General features: G+C 49.5%; 4 protein-coding genes across 4 annotated transcripts; 1 reads left to right on the top strand and 3 right to left on the bottom strand.

Annotated features, from left to right (window-relative positions):
- Positions 1-441: 441 nt before the first annotated feature.
- Pdw03_6590 (Cytochrome c, class IA/ IB) lies at positions 442-1,337 on the bottom strand (the record flags this gene model as incomplete). Its single annotated transcript, XM_014679847.2, has 5 exons — positions 442-466; positions 518-612; positions 673-831; positions 892-923; positions 1,304-1,337. 5 exons carry the CDS (start codon positions 1,335-1,337, stop codon positions 442-444), a joined length of 345 nt encoding a protein of 114 aa, XP_014535333.2.
- A 1,066-nt stretch (positions 1,338-2,403) lies between these two features.
- Pdw03_6591 (putative major facilitator superfamily protein) lies at positions 2,404-3,297 on the top strand (the record flags this gene model as incomplete). Its single annotated transcript, XM_014679846.1, has 2 exons — positions 2,404-2,805; positions 2,917-3,297. 2 exons carry the CDS (start codon positions 2,404-2,406, stop codon positions 3,295-3,297), a joined length of 783 nt encoding a protein of 260 aa, XP_014535332.1.
- A 426-nt stretch (positions 3,298-3,723) lies between these two features.
- Pdw03_6592 (3' exoribonuclease family protein (Rrp42), putative) lies at positions 3,724-4,972 on the bottom strand (the record flags this gene model as incomplete). The annotated part of the gene is made up of 2 exons (XM_014679845.1): positions 3,724-4,329; positions 4,424-4,972. 2 exons carry the CDS (start codon positions 4,970-4,972, stop codon positions 3,724-3,726), a joined length of 1,155 nt encoding a protein of 384 aa, XP_014535331.1.
- Positions 4,973-6,367: 1,395 nt separating this feature from the next.
- On the bottom strand, positions 6,368-8,716 carry Pdw03_6593 (Meiosis induction protein kinase (Ime2), putative; the record flags this gene model as incomplete). The annotated part of the gene is made up of 3 exons (XM_066101396.1): positions 6,368-6,990; positions 7,060-8,497; positions 8,552-8,716. The coding sequence occupies 3 exons, from the start codon at positions 8,714-8,716 to the stop codon at positions 6,368-6,370; spliced, it is 2,226 nt and encodes a 741-aa protein (XP_065956479.1).
- Between the last annotated feature and the right edge of the window lie 5,069 nt (positions 8,717-13,785).

Below are 13,785 nucleotides of genomic sequence, written 5' to 3' on the forward strand. Positions count from 1 at the left end.
AGCCAACACGGTACACATCAGATACTAGAATTGTTCAGGGGGAGGTACTGCAGAAGTACTTCCAATGTATGTTGTTATACAGTTAGCACTAAGGTACTCACCGAGTACTTGTCAAGTATCTCCGTGCCTGACCGCCCATGTTTGCCCAATCGATACAGCCATGACCACCAACCAATCAAAAGACAACCCCCCCCCCATCATAAATCCGAAGAATCTCAGACACTTGGAGAATAAGCTTGCATCATGCCCGTTTGCAGTGCGTTTGGTCTGTTGAATGTCAAGAGGAGAAGATCAAATCTATTTTGGGTCATGGAAATTGTAATAAAAATACAGCCCCGGTCCCTTGGGAGACCCGGTAATCAGCCCATGGCGCCATAATCCCAGACTTCTATGGGGAGAAACAGAAAAAAATCCGGGGAATAAAAAAGAACATCAGGTCGTTTATGCGGTGTTTTCCTTGAGCCAGCTATGGGGTTGTCAGTTGGGGTCAGGCGGTATGGGTACGCGGGCAACGTACGTGATAAGATCGTTGCGCTCCTTGGTCTTCTTGAGACCACCGAAGGCCATCTTGGTACCGGGGATGAACTTCTTCGGGTTCTCGAGGTAGGAGAACTATGGAGGTATCGTTAGTAGACGATCGGAGCTAAGCGGCAAGTGGCAGTTGGCACGTACCAGAGTTTCCTCGTTCCACTCAACACCGGCCTGCTTGTTGGCGTCGGTGTAGGCGTAGCCCTCGGAGGAACCAGTCTTACGGCCGAAGAGACCGTGCAGGTTGGGGCCGACCTTGTGGGGACCGCCAGCCTCGGTGGTGTGGCACTGGGCGCAACGGGTCTGGGAGAGCTGTTAGGGTTCCGTTTTCTTTGTCTGCGCGTGAAGTACTATTGAACTCACCTGGAAGAGCTTGGCACCCTTGGCGGCGTCACCTGAAGGGAAGCTGAGATTAGCGATTCTGTCGGCTTCTTGGTTGGTTTTGGCAATGAGGGCTGCCTCTGCACGCTCGGCCTCGCGCATGTCGATGGTTGTCAAGGTGCAAAACACATCGAAGGTAGTCATGATGAATTATTGATGCGTGATGTTTTGGGTAGAATTGCGGTGATCCGCAATCGACAGATAGGCAGGCTGACGAGAAGTCGCAATGGGTAGTTAAAGTGAGGAAGTGTTGACAATCGCCATCCCTAGTAGATAACAACACATTGTTGCCATTTTTCAGAGTTGGGAAAACCTCACTTCCTTCCCTTCAACCTCCTTGGCGCCTCCCCGTTTTACCTCCTATCAGCTCAATGGGGGAAGGTGTATGGCTTACCAGGAGCGAAAGATTCTTGCTTCTTAGGAGGCATTGTGAAGTATTATGAAGGAATAATAAAAAGAGATTATTATGACACTGTACTGTACAGAAAAAAACTTCGAAGGGGAGAGAAGAAAATCTGGTTATTTGTACTTGGCCCCGACGGTCTCTCTCGTAATCTGCCGCTCCACCAATCAGAAGTCAGATGATTCAGGTGAACGGGCGCAACCGGGAACTTCGGTGTGGCTGTATTCTGACGACTTGCACTTCTGCTTTGTTCTTGTTGAGATACAATATACAACATACAATGCTGAGAACATCTGGCAGCTTGCCTGTGGCAAAGAACCAATGTGTTCTCTCTACCCTCCACATGCCGCCTCCATGATCTCACATCATCATCACCTAGGAAGCTCATTAACTACGGGTTCCTGATTAACTTGTTTATGCATATGCAAGCTTCATTGGAACTTCACAAACTGAAACATACAATTCCTCTCTGGATTCCCATGGCGACCGAGATCATATCTCATCTTCACCCCCTTCTCTCCCCCCCCTGGAGAACTGGAGTAACATCCCGATCCACCGCGGCTTCGAAATGGCAGGGTTCTCATTCGCCCGAGCTGGTCCCCGGTGGTCCGAGATGTGGATCCTGAGGCAGAAACGGGTTATTTTCGATTCTTAATTCTCGGCGAATGCGATATAGCCTGTTGCCGAGGTTGCAGTACGGAGTACGATAGGGACTTGGACCATATCCTTTCATCAGGTTAGGGTTAATGTACGAAGTCCTCCGCACTCTGTATAACCAAGTCAGAATTGACTCGAATTAAGGTGTACAACTTGGAGCTAGGATCAGATAATTGTAATTGGTGGAAACAAGGGAAATAATGGATACCAAACCACGGGAATATTTTCCAAAATCAAGTGGCCTGATGATTTTTTTCTATCCCCGAAATACGGAGTAGTTAGGAGATGCATGAACTGCATCTCGAAGATCCCGATAAAGTCACGTGATAAAACCAAAAAATGCATCTGCGGTTCCACATCTAGATACCATTTGCGGTCAACAAGATCACCCAACACCTCCACGTGAAATAAAAGACAAAGAAAGCAATTCCAAAATGCCAACTCCAATCCCCGGCTTCCTCCTCCCGCGAGGCCCACCCTCAGCATTGACCCTGCGCGCCCTTCAACGCCAAAGCGCGCGACGCAGCTTCACCTCGACCAGCGCCGCGTTAACGAAGGCCAGCAAAGGCAACACCAATGCCAAATCTAGCGCCAGCGCCAAGCCTCGCGTCCTCGCAAAGCCCGATAGATTCCGCCCGCCCTCTCACCCCCAGCGCCTCGTGACTCCATCTCCGAAGAACGCACCCCCAGGCCAGCCATTCGAGTATGGCCCTCGCACGACGGAGAAAGAGCGTGTGCAGCAGAGCAAGACGCAGTACCCGGGCATGTTCCCGCCGGAGGGAACGGTGATGTTTAAATTCCTGACGAGCAAGTGGATTCACATTTGGATTGCGATGGTGAGTTGCCTACTTGCACAGACGAAGCTCTGAGTCCATCTCCAGATCTAGCTCTAAACCTACCCCAAAACACCGAAAAATCGAGTAAATAATGAACTAACCAATACACAGGGTGTCCTAATCTCCTGCGCGGGATTCACCTTCACAACAAACTTCAAAGCAACCTCGCCCTTCGCGCACTTGCTACCATCCTGGTCGAGTCTGCTGACCTCGCCCGTCGGCACTATCTCGCAAGCTCTCTCGGTGTGGCGCATGCATGTGGAGCACAACTCGATGCGCGTGCGGGAGCAGCGACACCGTCGCATTGAGGATGCTGAGAAGAGGAAGCAGTATCGTGTTGCGCATGGGCTTGAAGAGGCGGAGCCTGAGAAGAAGGAGGAGAGTGGTAATGAGGTTGATTTGCAGTCGCCTATTGCTGCTGCTGAGGGAGCGGAGTTTGTTGATTGGGAGGGGAATAGGAAGCCTGTTAAGAAGTGGTTGGGGATTTGGTGATTTACATTCCCTGCATACCTTGGGATAGGCTCCAGGGCTATTTCATTCGCATCCACGGGTGATATAGCTACACCTTTCCCTATATGGGCAGGTATGGCATAGACTACATATGCTGTCCATGTAATGGTGCTGTGGGTATGCATCGATGGACCCGTTCATGCGTGAGGGATCTTCGGACACCGATCTGGCAGTGAAGTTGGTGTAAATAAAGCCCTATCCATTTTGTACATTATTGGACTACGAAAGGATTCTCTCAACTTCAATCGAATTAACGATGAACAGATTTGATATAATCAAAAGACAACGCTTTTCTCCAAACTCCAGCAACAGCCACCTATCAACTCAGGTATCATAGTCGCAACCGTAAAGTAATGCTATACTTTATTACTTGTACACGGCCATGAGGAATGGATCAAAATAAGACAATCATTGCACCTCGACCCCCTCAAGGCCCTCAAGGACCTCCTCCCCAACACCGCCCTTGCCAAGAACAGTCTTGACCATACGTGCAATGACACTGCGCTTGACACCGCCTCTTCGCGGACGCCAGACACCTTCGACCTCTTCCTGACCGCCGGCCTCCTCGCCAGGCACCGCAGTAGCACCAAGCATATTAACATTCTCAGAATTAGGGATACCGGGCTGAGTAAGGCGGGATGGTGGATCGATCGAGCGGATCGAGAGCAGTTTCAAAGTCTCAGAGTCACTGCTGCGCGTAACGGATATGGCCAGGACGGCATCTGCGACGGCGATTTCTTCGCGGTTAGGGTCGAAGATGACGTTGTCGCCGACGGAGATCACGAGCAGCGTTACAGGTGGGCGGACGGGGTATGTTGGTGCGGCGGAGAGAGAAGATTTGGAAGTATTGGAGCGTGGGTATAGGTACTCCGCGGCAGCCCAGTCATCGTCAAAGAAGGGGTCTTCCTCGCCCGTGGACTTCAGTTTCGGTAGCTTCGTGCTGAGGAGGGCGAGGTGGGTTGTGAGCGAGAGGAGGGGGAGGGGGTATGCGAGGGGTTGAGAGAGGAGTAGGACCTAGATTTTCACGTGTGAGCAGTGATCAAATAATACCCTTCGAGCCCCAGCAAACCCATCACCCCAAAGACAGAACGCGTTCGACACAACTTACATCAATATACAAGCGCCAATGCCACCGCTTGTTGATAACAAGTCTCCCCTTCAGACCACCGGCCATCTCCTTCGCGGCATCCCCATTCCCACCGGCAACAGAACCGACCAGACTTTCCCGCATCATCTCACTCAAAAACACAGGCAGGGCATCATCGTCTCTAAACCCAGGGATCTCAATCGACATCTGCACCCACTCTCCCTGCCCCGAGACAGCAGCTGAGCCCTGCTCACTCTCGCGGTTCAGTGCGTCGCCATGTTGCGCCAGGCTGCGCGAGTCGAGCGTGTCGGCTGCGAGGACGGTCTTCTCAACTTCTGCTTTCACACCGACGATCGCTTGCGTGCCGTCGGCGAACCCGATACGCGCACTACCGTTCGTGCCGGGCAAGATAGTGGTCTCAGCGGAGAGAGGGCGAAATTGTGTGGGTGAGCGGCCATCTGGTCGGATTGGGTTCTTGGGGAGGCTGAGGGAGGTGTAGAGGTAGGAAAGTTCGGCGGGTGAGAGGTGGGGGACTTGAGAGGCAGAGGAAGCTTGTCTTTGATTTGACATTATGGCGGGTCTGGCGTTGATATGGGTATGTAGCAGAGGAAATAGCTTAATTTATTTTGGAGAATAGAGCTGGAGTTCGGTTGCGCGAGAGCAAGCTCGTAGCTGTTGGCGGGCGGTTGGATTTTGTGGTGATCGGCCCGCGATTTGCAAAAAGTGCTTGCCAGGGCGCGTGCTAGATGTATTGGTGGCCCGAATTTCAAGCTATGGTCGGTTTAGTTTCCACTGACGAGGTTCTGCTGGGAAGCAATTGAGGAGGGGGAAAAAATGGCACAGTCAAGCAGAGCAGTCTCAATCGGGAAATCTTGATAGGCTACGGATGATCGTTATTCCGCTAAAATTGATCCAAGGACCGAATCCGAAAAGCATAGATGCAATGTGATTTTTCTACAGTCATTTTGTAAATCTCAAGAGAATCTACTTCCTGCCAAAGTTATGCCTACAGTATTTTCGCCTAACAACCCTACCCTCCCGCCCTGTCAATCATCTTCCACAACCAGCTGCTATGCTTACTGATTCGATAGAACTTAGAAAGAAACTGCTCAGGGTGTCAATATTACGAAGAGCGGGAAAGGTCTCAGCATAAGGTCTTGCGTAGATTCAATGCATATGTAGGAAGATGTATGTATGGGCATGACACAACGGCCAAAGGCGGAGGTATGTTACAAGAGTATAGAACCGATTGGATCCAAGCCAGGACGCCAATGGAGAGAAAATAATACAAAAAAAACAAAGCATAAAAAGAGGGCTATGACAAGAATTTGTAAGTGCAAAGACAAATGACTGAGAAAAATGATAGGCAAGAAGGATAAAATTGGGAAAGGCTGTAGCGGAGAATGTACAAGCGTGGAGAGAAAGGGAGAAAATTATATAGACAAATGAAAAGGAGCGCAATTTTCATCGATAACGATGTGCAAATGTGCAGATCCGATGTCAGACATGTCGGATGAAGAGAGGGTGGGGAGGACCAATTAAGGTAGAGGGAAATGCGGTGTATGATGCGACTTGCGCAAGTGGTATCAAATGTCAAGGAAAGGAATCACGCCCCGGGTAATAATATGAAACGAAAGGACTCCAAAAGGAAAATGAAACGAGGCCCGGATGCATCTATAAAAAGGGCTGCAGGGGTATGAATGTGGGGGAAATGAGAAACTTGCAATAAATTAGACGAATGCCCAATGCCCATATGTGAAAGAAGAAGAATTGATAAAAACACCCTCCAAAATAGCCAGACCGTGTAAAAAAAAAAAAAGAAAAAAAAACCCTGAATCCATACGCCTTGAGCTATTTTGGTTGCTCGGTGTTTGTTCTGTTGTGGCGCAATTTAGCGCAATTTTTTGTGCTTTTCGAAACTCAAAAGGTTGTGATGTTCAAGATGGTGGTTGTTGGTTGGGACACTTAGATACAGTTGGATCCACGGGCAAAGTAGTCGGATTTCTTGTTGTGAAGCTCGGCCTCCTCATAAGGAGGAGTGGGCCAATGGCCGTTTGTGGCCGCAGGATCAATCTTGTGGATGTTCAACTTGCTCGGTGTCGACTGCTGACCAAACGTAGCACTGTCCTTGGCCGTGGGTGACGGGGTAGGGTAGGGATTCTGCAGTGTACGCGAGTTTTCTGACTGCCGGCGAACACCACTGTGTGAGTCGGCAGCCATTGACTGGGTCAGAGCCAGACGTCTAGCTGCCTTGCTGGCGGAGTTCAACACCTCATCAAGCAACTCATCTTCCTCCTCAGGGGTCTCGTAGCGGTGAACCGGGTGGGTGGACATCTGCATGGCACGGCGAGTCCTGCTAGAGATAGGAGCTGGGGTGTTACCGGTGACCTGAGGCATTGACTGACGCTTGGTGTGGCCGTCAGCGGAATTGTTCAAGTGCACCGGGACGTTGCTCAGTGTAGACGAGTCCAATGAGTACTTGGCACATTGAGGAGTCTTGTCCAGCTCGGCCGAGTCGGAACCTTGCTTTGGCTCACTGGTAGGCCCATCAAGAGCCACAGATGAACGGTTCGACCACGGGATGCAGCCTGTGTTAGCCTCCATATCATCAGCAGACGCTGCTTGGTTTCGCCCAGACAATCTGCGGGCACGCTTACGCAGATGCGAGAAGAAACTCTCCTTTGTGGTTGGGGTGTGGGTTCCGGAACCGTTGAGTATCCTTTCGGCCTCTAGGCGATTCTGGTCCGAGTAGTGGTTTCCATGGGAGTTGAGGGACAATTGACGGCCGATCTTTGAGCTAGCTGATGTGTTGGAGGACTTGGAAGCCTCGCTGTGTGCCACAGTCGCATTTGCCTGGGCTGTAACGGAGTTTGAGAGAGGGGAGACAGGGCGGATAGAAGGCAAGATTGGCATCGGTGCACCGTGTGCCCAGGTAGCCCGCTTGGGGTTCGCGGGACGTGGCTTGACTGACGGAATCTCAGGCACAGTGGCTTGAGTAACAGCTGGTGGCCGGGCGGGGCTTTCTTCTGCAGTTAGTACGGGGCTGTCTGACCGTACGATTAATGATCTCCGGAACCACGAGGGCTTAGAAGACAATGTAGGAGAGTCACCAGGGGTAAGATTTGGTGACCTGAAGCTCTTCTCGGACTGCTTGCGGCCCAGCAGTTTCGACGAGGTGGAGGACTTGGGCCGTACCGGATCAACCGCATCGGCGAAGTACTCGTGGTTAAGCGCCTGGGTAGACGTTGGGCGGTTCTTGGGGTCCCACATAAGACACCATGTGACGAACTCGCTAAACACCGCGGGCCACATCGGAGGCTGAAGCACGGATTCCATCGCGTGTGGTGCCATCTTGGGGAATGTGAAACCGAGCTTGTGAGCAAGGCGCGATCCTTCGCGCCATTCACCACCGCCAATCTTGGCGCCCGACTTGCTGTACCAGTTCCCTGGGCTACCCATGATCTCACACACACGCCAAACTTGATCTACCTCGTTGCCTCCTGGGAATAGGGGCTTCAATGTAGCAATCTCAACTGCCATGGCGCCCATTGCCCACATATCGACTGGGGCCGAATACTCTCCTGCTCGCAAAAGGACTTCTGGTGCTCGGTACCAGCGCGTGGAGACATAGGTGGTGTACGGTTGTTTGGAGTGAGTCTCACGAGCAAGACCAAAGTCGGCGATTTTCACAGTGTAGACAGGAGGCGTGGAAGGAGGGGTAACGAGGCTAGAGTAGCGGCTGAAAGCGGAATCATTGGGGGCGGAGGTTGACACCAGGATATTCTCGGGCTTAATATCGCGGTGGAAGAAGTGGTGTGCGTGGATGTGGTCCAGACCTGACAAAATCTGATAAAGGATACTTTTGACGTGCTTGCCTTCAAAGTGTTTGTGGTCGCGGGCCTTCATCAACTGATATAAGTTGCCATCCATGTATTCCATACAGATGTGAAGCTTGTGGGAGAGCGGGTCGAGAAAAATATCGAGGGCAGGGACGAGGTGGGGATGAATGGGTAAGGTTCGTAGGAAGATGACCTCTCGCAAGTCTAGACATGGACCCAAGGAATCAAACGTCTTTTTCATCGTTTTAATTGCAACCTAACCAAAGAGTCAGTGGAAGCACAACATGCCACCAATCTTGTTATTCCATACCATAGTGCCTCTGCGGGCAATATGAGCACCGGCGGTCCGTACGCGTGCGACGGCGACACTACCGAAGCTTCCATCACCAATCTCCTTGATGACTTCGAAGCGGTCCTCGAGGGTTGCCATGGAGGTATGTGACCCCCGGGTGGGTGTATCATATGTGACGGTCATGTTGATGTCTCTTTAGGTCTGCCAGCAGATCGGGAGAGGAATGTGGAGGAGGGGCTTTAAGAAGGGTTCAAGTCAGCTTCCCGACATTCTCGGAATATCAGGCGTTCTTACAATTATGTAGAAGGGAAATTTTCGCAGTATTACCGAGTGAGTGTGTATGTATATAGGATGTCAATTGCAACAGGTGATCATGTTCCGAATGTTAGTTCGAGCCAGACGATTGAGTTTCCATTGACGGAGAAGTAAGGAGTGACGAGGTAGTTGGAGGGGGAGTGACGGTGGTCATGTAGTGGGCGCTCTGGGAGGATTGAGGACCGGGCACGATGCAATAAAAAAGGAAAATCCAGAATAGGAGGAGACCCGTTCTGGTGGAAACTGGAGGGATCGGAGGACCGAGGGTGAGCCCCTGACGCGGTGACAGCTCGAGCTCCTAGACGGGGGCGTGGAGACGGTAAATTAACGACTTTCGGTCGTTGCAGATCAGTCCACCGTGGCAAAAATACTTCGAATTTGAGGTCACTTGAAATGTGTATAGGTGAAAGAGTAGAAGGTTATAAGCATTAGAGTATAAGAAGAGTAAGAATAAAAGAAATGAAGAGAATTAAAAGAGGCATTGGCACACAGAAGGTGCACATAGAGAGGGGGTCTCTGGGTAAGAGAATCTAGAATCCTCAAAATACAGAAGAACTTTGCAATACTGAAATTATACCAGAAAATTTGAAAAAAAATGAAAAAAAAAAAATAAACAAAAAATAAACAAATTTGCAAAAATAGGCCAAACAGAAAAATGCAAATTAAATCGAAATAAACCAGCTAAAACCAGCTAAGACCCCAAATAACGGGTTGCTCCCGTCTCAACCAATGGGACACTCTTCTTGGAAACGGGTACCTTATTTTCAATCTTACCATACAAGTCACCCAGGCTAGAAGAGCACTTTTGGAGAAAAAAAGAAAAGAAAAAAAAGAAAGAAAAAATAGAGAGAAGTCTGAATTAATTAAACATCCCAAGTTGCTATTTCCATAATGATGAAATGTGATTGTGATCACAGTCATACTTACTCCGTACTTCGTACATACTTGCATATTCTATAATATACCCCGATGTGCTTATCACATCTGTACATGTTGTCATTCCCTCGGAGTCTTAATCATCTGACCGCTCCGAATGCACGGCGCCTAATAATTGAGGAGGTTGGGCATACAATAATTGTGTGCAGCCTGTAACCGTTGCCCACGCAGCCCTAGCCTAAGCGTGTCAGAAGGGGTTGGGCCGCCTTGGTAATTTATTTGACTCGAGCAATACGGAGTTGAATTGGCTACCTCGGGACCCTTTCTCCAGGACTCATATCTGTTGTACTCTAATGATCTTCTGTTACAAGGAAAGGTATCTCATCTTAATTTGGAGACAAAATTAAATCCTGATCACCTTGATTACCCCGTCTCTGTACGAGTCACTTCCCAGCGGAGATGTGCTCAGGTTCTCCGTCGATGTACCAGATGTACGAAGCATGACGTAAGATGCAAGATGTAAGATGTACTGCGCATACACAGCTCGCAGACTGGGCAAGAACAGCAAGGAGAATCATTTTCCTCGCCGGCTTCTGTTCCTTATGTCATGTCCTACATTCGGAGTTCTACTCTCTGTCAGTTGCATTCTCACACGAATGGTAGAACACCGGCTGTCTTATTCTTTGGCTGCTAACGGACCATCCCTGTTTCAGTGCCTCACCTACGTAGTAGTTCGTGTTGGCCTCTTCACTTGGATTGACGTCGGTTGATCGGACATCCTGTGCCTCACTTTGTATTCAGCCACCTGATCTCCTGATGCATCGGGGCTCTGGTGAGGAGAGGTATATTGTAGGTACGTTACTGTCCGTTTTGTGACTGATCTTCCGACTGGATGGGGCCAATCACATACCATGGTAAGATGCTGGCACGGCCATGTGGAAGAGAATTAGTAAACTAGGTTCGCCGCCGGACGAAAAAGTTCGCGAGATGGAAAGGCAAGTAAACTTAAGCCGCGGTGGGCTAGGAATTGCATCTGATGGGTTCACTTTCCTCTTCGTTCAAATGTATACGGGTCTGGGCCCTGTATGCTTGCGAGATCGTTGACCGGTTTTTCCCCAGTCGTTTCTGATTGGGAACAGCGCACGGAGTACGGAGTACTCAGGTTGCCTTCGTGTACAACATAAGTGTGTTGGTGTGTCTGTTGCCATGGATGCCGGATGCGTTGAGTTATTACAAATACAAATGGATAGAGGCTAGGACATTTTACCAGCACATGCAACATGTGTATGGTCTAAGAGATTCCACTCCAAGTGATGACAGTAAGATCAAAATCCGTGCCCGCTATAGCCACTTCATGGGAAGTCTCTAACCGCATCATTCCGGTTTCTCCACTAACCTCAAAGCTAACGGACGCGGTCCCGATAGCGCAGGCTTAAAGCCCAACGTTCTTACGGAGCATGTTGTACACAGCACAGAGCAAGTACAACACAACACACACCTACCTTAAAAGATGTAATTACCTGCAGGAAGCGGGATAGAATGCACCTGTCAGGCGGACGAACCCTGGGGCAATCTTTGTGGCCAAGGATCAAACGTATTTGAACTCTGCGAGGCTGACTTGAAGAGAAATTGACCAGTCCATTTCAACTCATCAACTCATAACAACCACTGTTTCAATGTTCGGCGTTTGCCCCTAATCCGATCTCATTGGATTGCAGGTACATGAAGTACAACATTCTCAAAGTACTCCGTACATAAATCCAAGGGCCGTACCGAAAAGAAACCAAGGTTGAACTTTTAGTGGGCCAACTCACTTTTTTTTCAGTTTATATGTTGTACGTCTCTCTTGACCGCACAAAAAGGGATTACCATCCGGGCAGGAAAACAACGGGACACGACGTGGAGTAATTCCGTACACACCGCGTACTCCGTACAAATGTGCAATGGGGATTGTACACAGAACACTCCGTACCAGAAACAACATTCTCTCTAAGAACACATTCCACTTTCTTTCACTTTCGAGTCTGTGATTCGCTCAGTGGGGCTTTCTACTCCACGCGCACCATCCACAGGCCAATCATCAACGACTAAAGTTCAGTAGTACGATGGAGTCCATGCGCCAACAATGCCATTGGCCCCATTTTCTAAAAACAACCCACTTTATCCAAGGATTGTGCCTATGACGACGCGCTCTTTCTCCCTCATGAATGCCTAGTTACGCACCGTCGATTCGGGGGACTACGGAAGGCTCCACTGTGGGCCTCATCTAGGCAAGTCCTAACTACCCGCGGAGGGCCGCTATAGGGGGGGAGGATCGCAGTGTCGCCACTTCGGAAAGGAAACTATTCGCTTCCCAACCTGCCGGGAGGCGCCATCTCGTTCCTTTGGCCTTCGAGAAGGTTGTCCAGGGCAGTGTTCATCGAATGTCCGGATTTGATGCTAGTCAACGGTCTCTGAATGATTATCTTTACCATCAGATGGGGTGATTATTGCCCATGCCTAATCACTCCATCAAGCGAGAGCTTGTCCGGGGCCAATCCGCCTTGGCCAACCTCGTTGCCCCCCTTGACAGGCAATTCCCTTCTCTAGAGACTAAATGAGCTGACCAACGGCGAACACACCATCACAGGGAGGTTTATCCCGAACTTCCTAACAGCCAATATCGAGATATGAACCTTCAACTTGTCACACTGCCTTCGACACTAAATCACACCTCGGCCCACTTCAAACGCCGAAATCTCTGTGTGTGAATTTCCAGAATTCGTGGAGGCTGCGGGAAGGACAACCCCCTTGATCGCTGAAATTGTCAGATCTAAGTTCCAGCTGTGCACGAGGAAGGGGGGCTAGATTAGCTTAAATAGTCCCTTAAAATTGGTTTCCTTTAGTGGGTCCCACTGTCACTCCAGTCCCCTTCGATTTATATGAAGCTTTGGCGGATCGGGAAGGTGTCTACTCCGTACAGCACCACATAACAGGTACATCATAGTCTTTCACTCAAAGAGTCAACTAGCACTAGCCCTCAATTCTGCCTAGCGTACGGAGTACGGAGTACACAATGGCAGTGCACGCAATGGCAGTGCCGTTTCTGCATGCCATCAATTTTCTTCACGGCCAATTCTGACTCCGGGTATATATATTTTGTTCGCCAGCTAAGGCGGTCACGATATTTTTTTTTGCGGATGTAGTATCGCAAGAAGGTATATATCTACATGGCGATAGTCATAGATACCCCCTCCCTCCCCTGACCCTGTCGTGTTGCCCAAACTGGGTCCCTTATGTGTGTCATACCTGACTAGCTTATTCCACTGCTCTGGAAACTAATGTCCGTTATCCGGTTGGGTTTGAAACTAGCCCCTGTCGAGATTAGGGGATTCCCCTATGTTATAAGCAGAGGCAAGTAATTACGCTTGATGCTTCTATTTGAGGATCTTTCTCCGCTTCTTCCATAGTTTTCTGGAAATGAGATGAGCGCTTTCGGATACTGGTGCCTTGGATGAAGTGAGGATGCGGTTAGATTTGAGTTAACTCCTTTTTTGAAGGTCATGTAAGAGATGTGTCTACTATCTCAGTTATTGCGCTACTACAACATAGGGAATAGACTTGGTTATAACCAAGGTGGCCCTGGTGATCCGTGCATGTTTCATCTTTGCTATAAAACACCACAACCACAGAAGAAAAGTCGCTTATGCAGCCTTGTCATGTCTTTTTTTTTGGTTGCCCAAGTTGCTAGTCTTTGGAAAAAAAAAAATTGCGTGTCTTTCTTTAGCAACAGTTCCTCTCCCACCCCGCCCCTTCGTTGGTGTCTCAGCTCGAAGGTTAAGAAGAATTAGCCGCGGGACCAGCCGCGGGACCTTGAGTCTAGTGAACAGGGTGTAAAAATGTGGTGCCTTGAAGTGAGGTGAGAAGGCTGTTCCATTTGATGTTACTCCTTTCGTTTGCTACCTCTTTTTTTTGTCCTGCTACGCAACAGACTAGACATGGGCTTAAGGTTGCTTCGTGTGTAATTTCACTCTCAGCTATGTGCTCAGCTGTTCTATATCTATTTGAGAGTTGACTACCAA

The sequence above is a fragment of the Penicillium digitatum genome, chromosome 2 (assembly GCF_016767815.1).
Source record: "Penicillium digitatum chromosome 2, complete sequence".
Taxonomy (NCBI): domain Eukaryota; kingdom Fungi; phylum Ascomycota; class Eurotiomycetes; order Eurotiales; family Aspergillaceae; genus Penicillium; species Penicillium digitatum.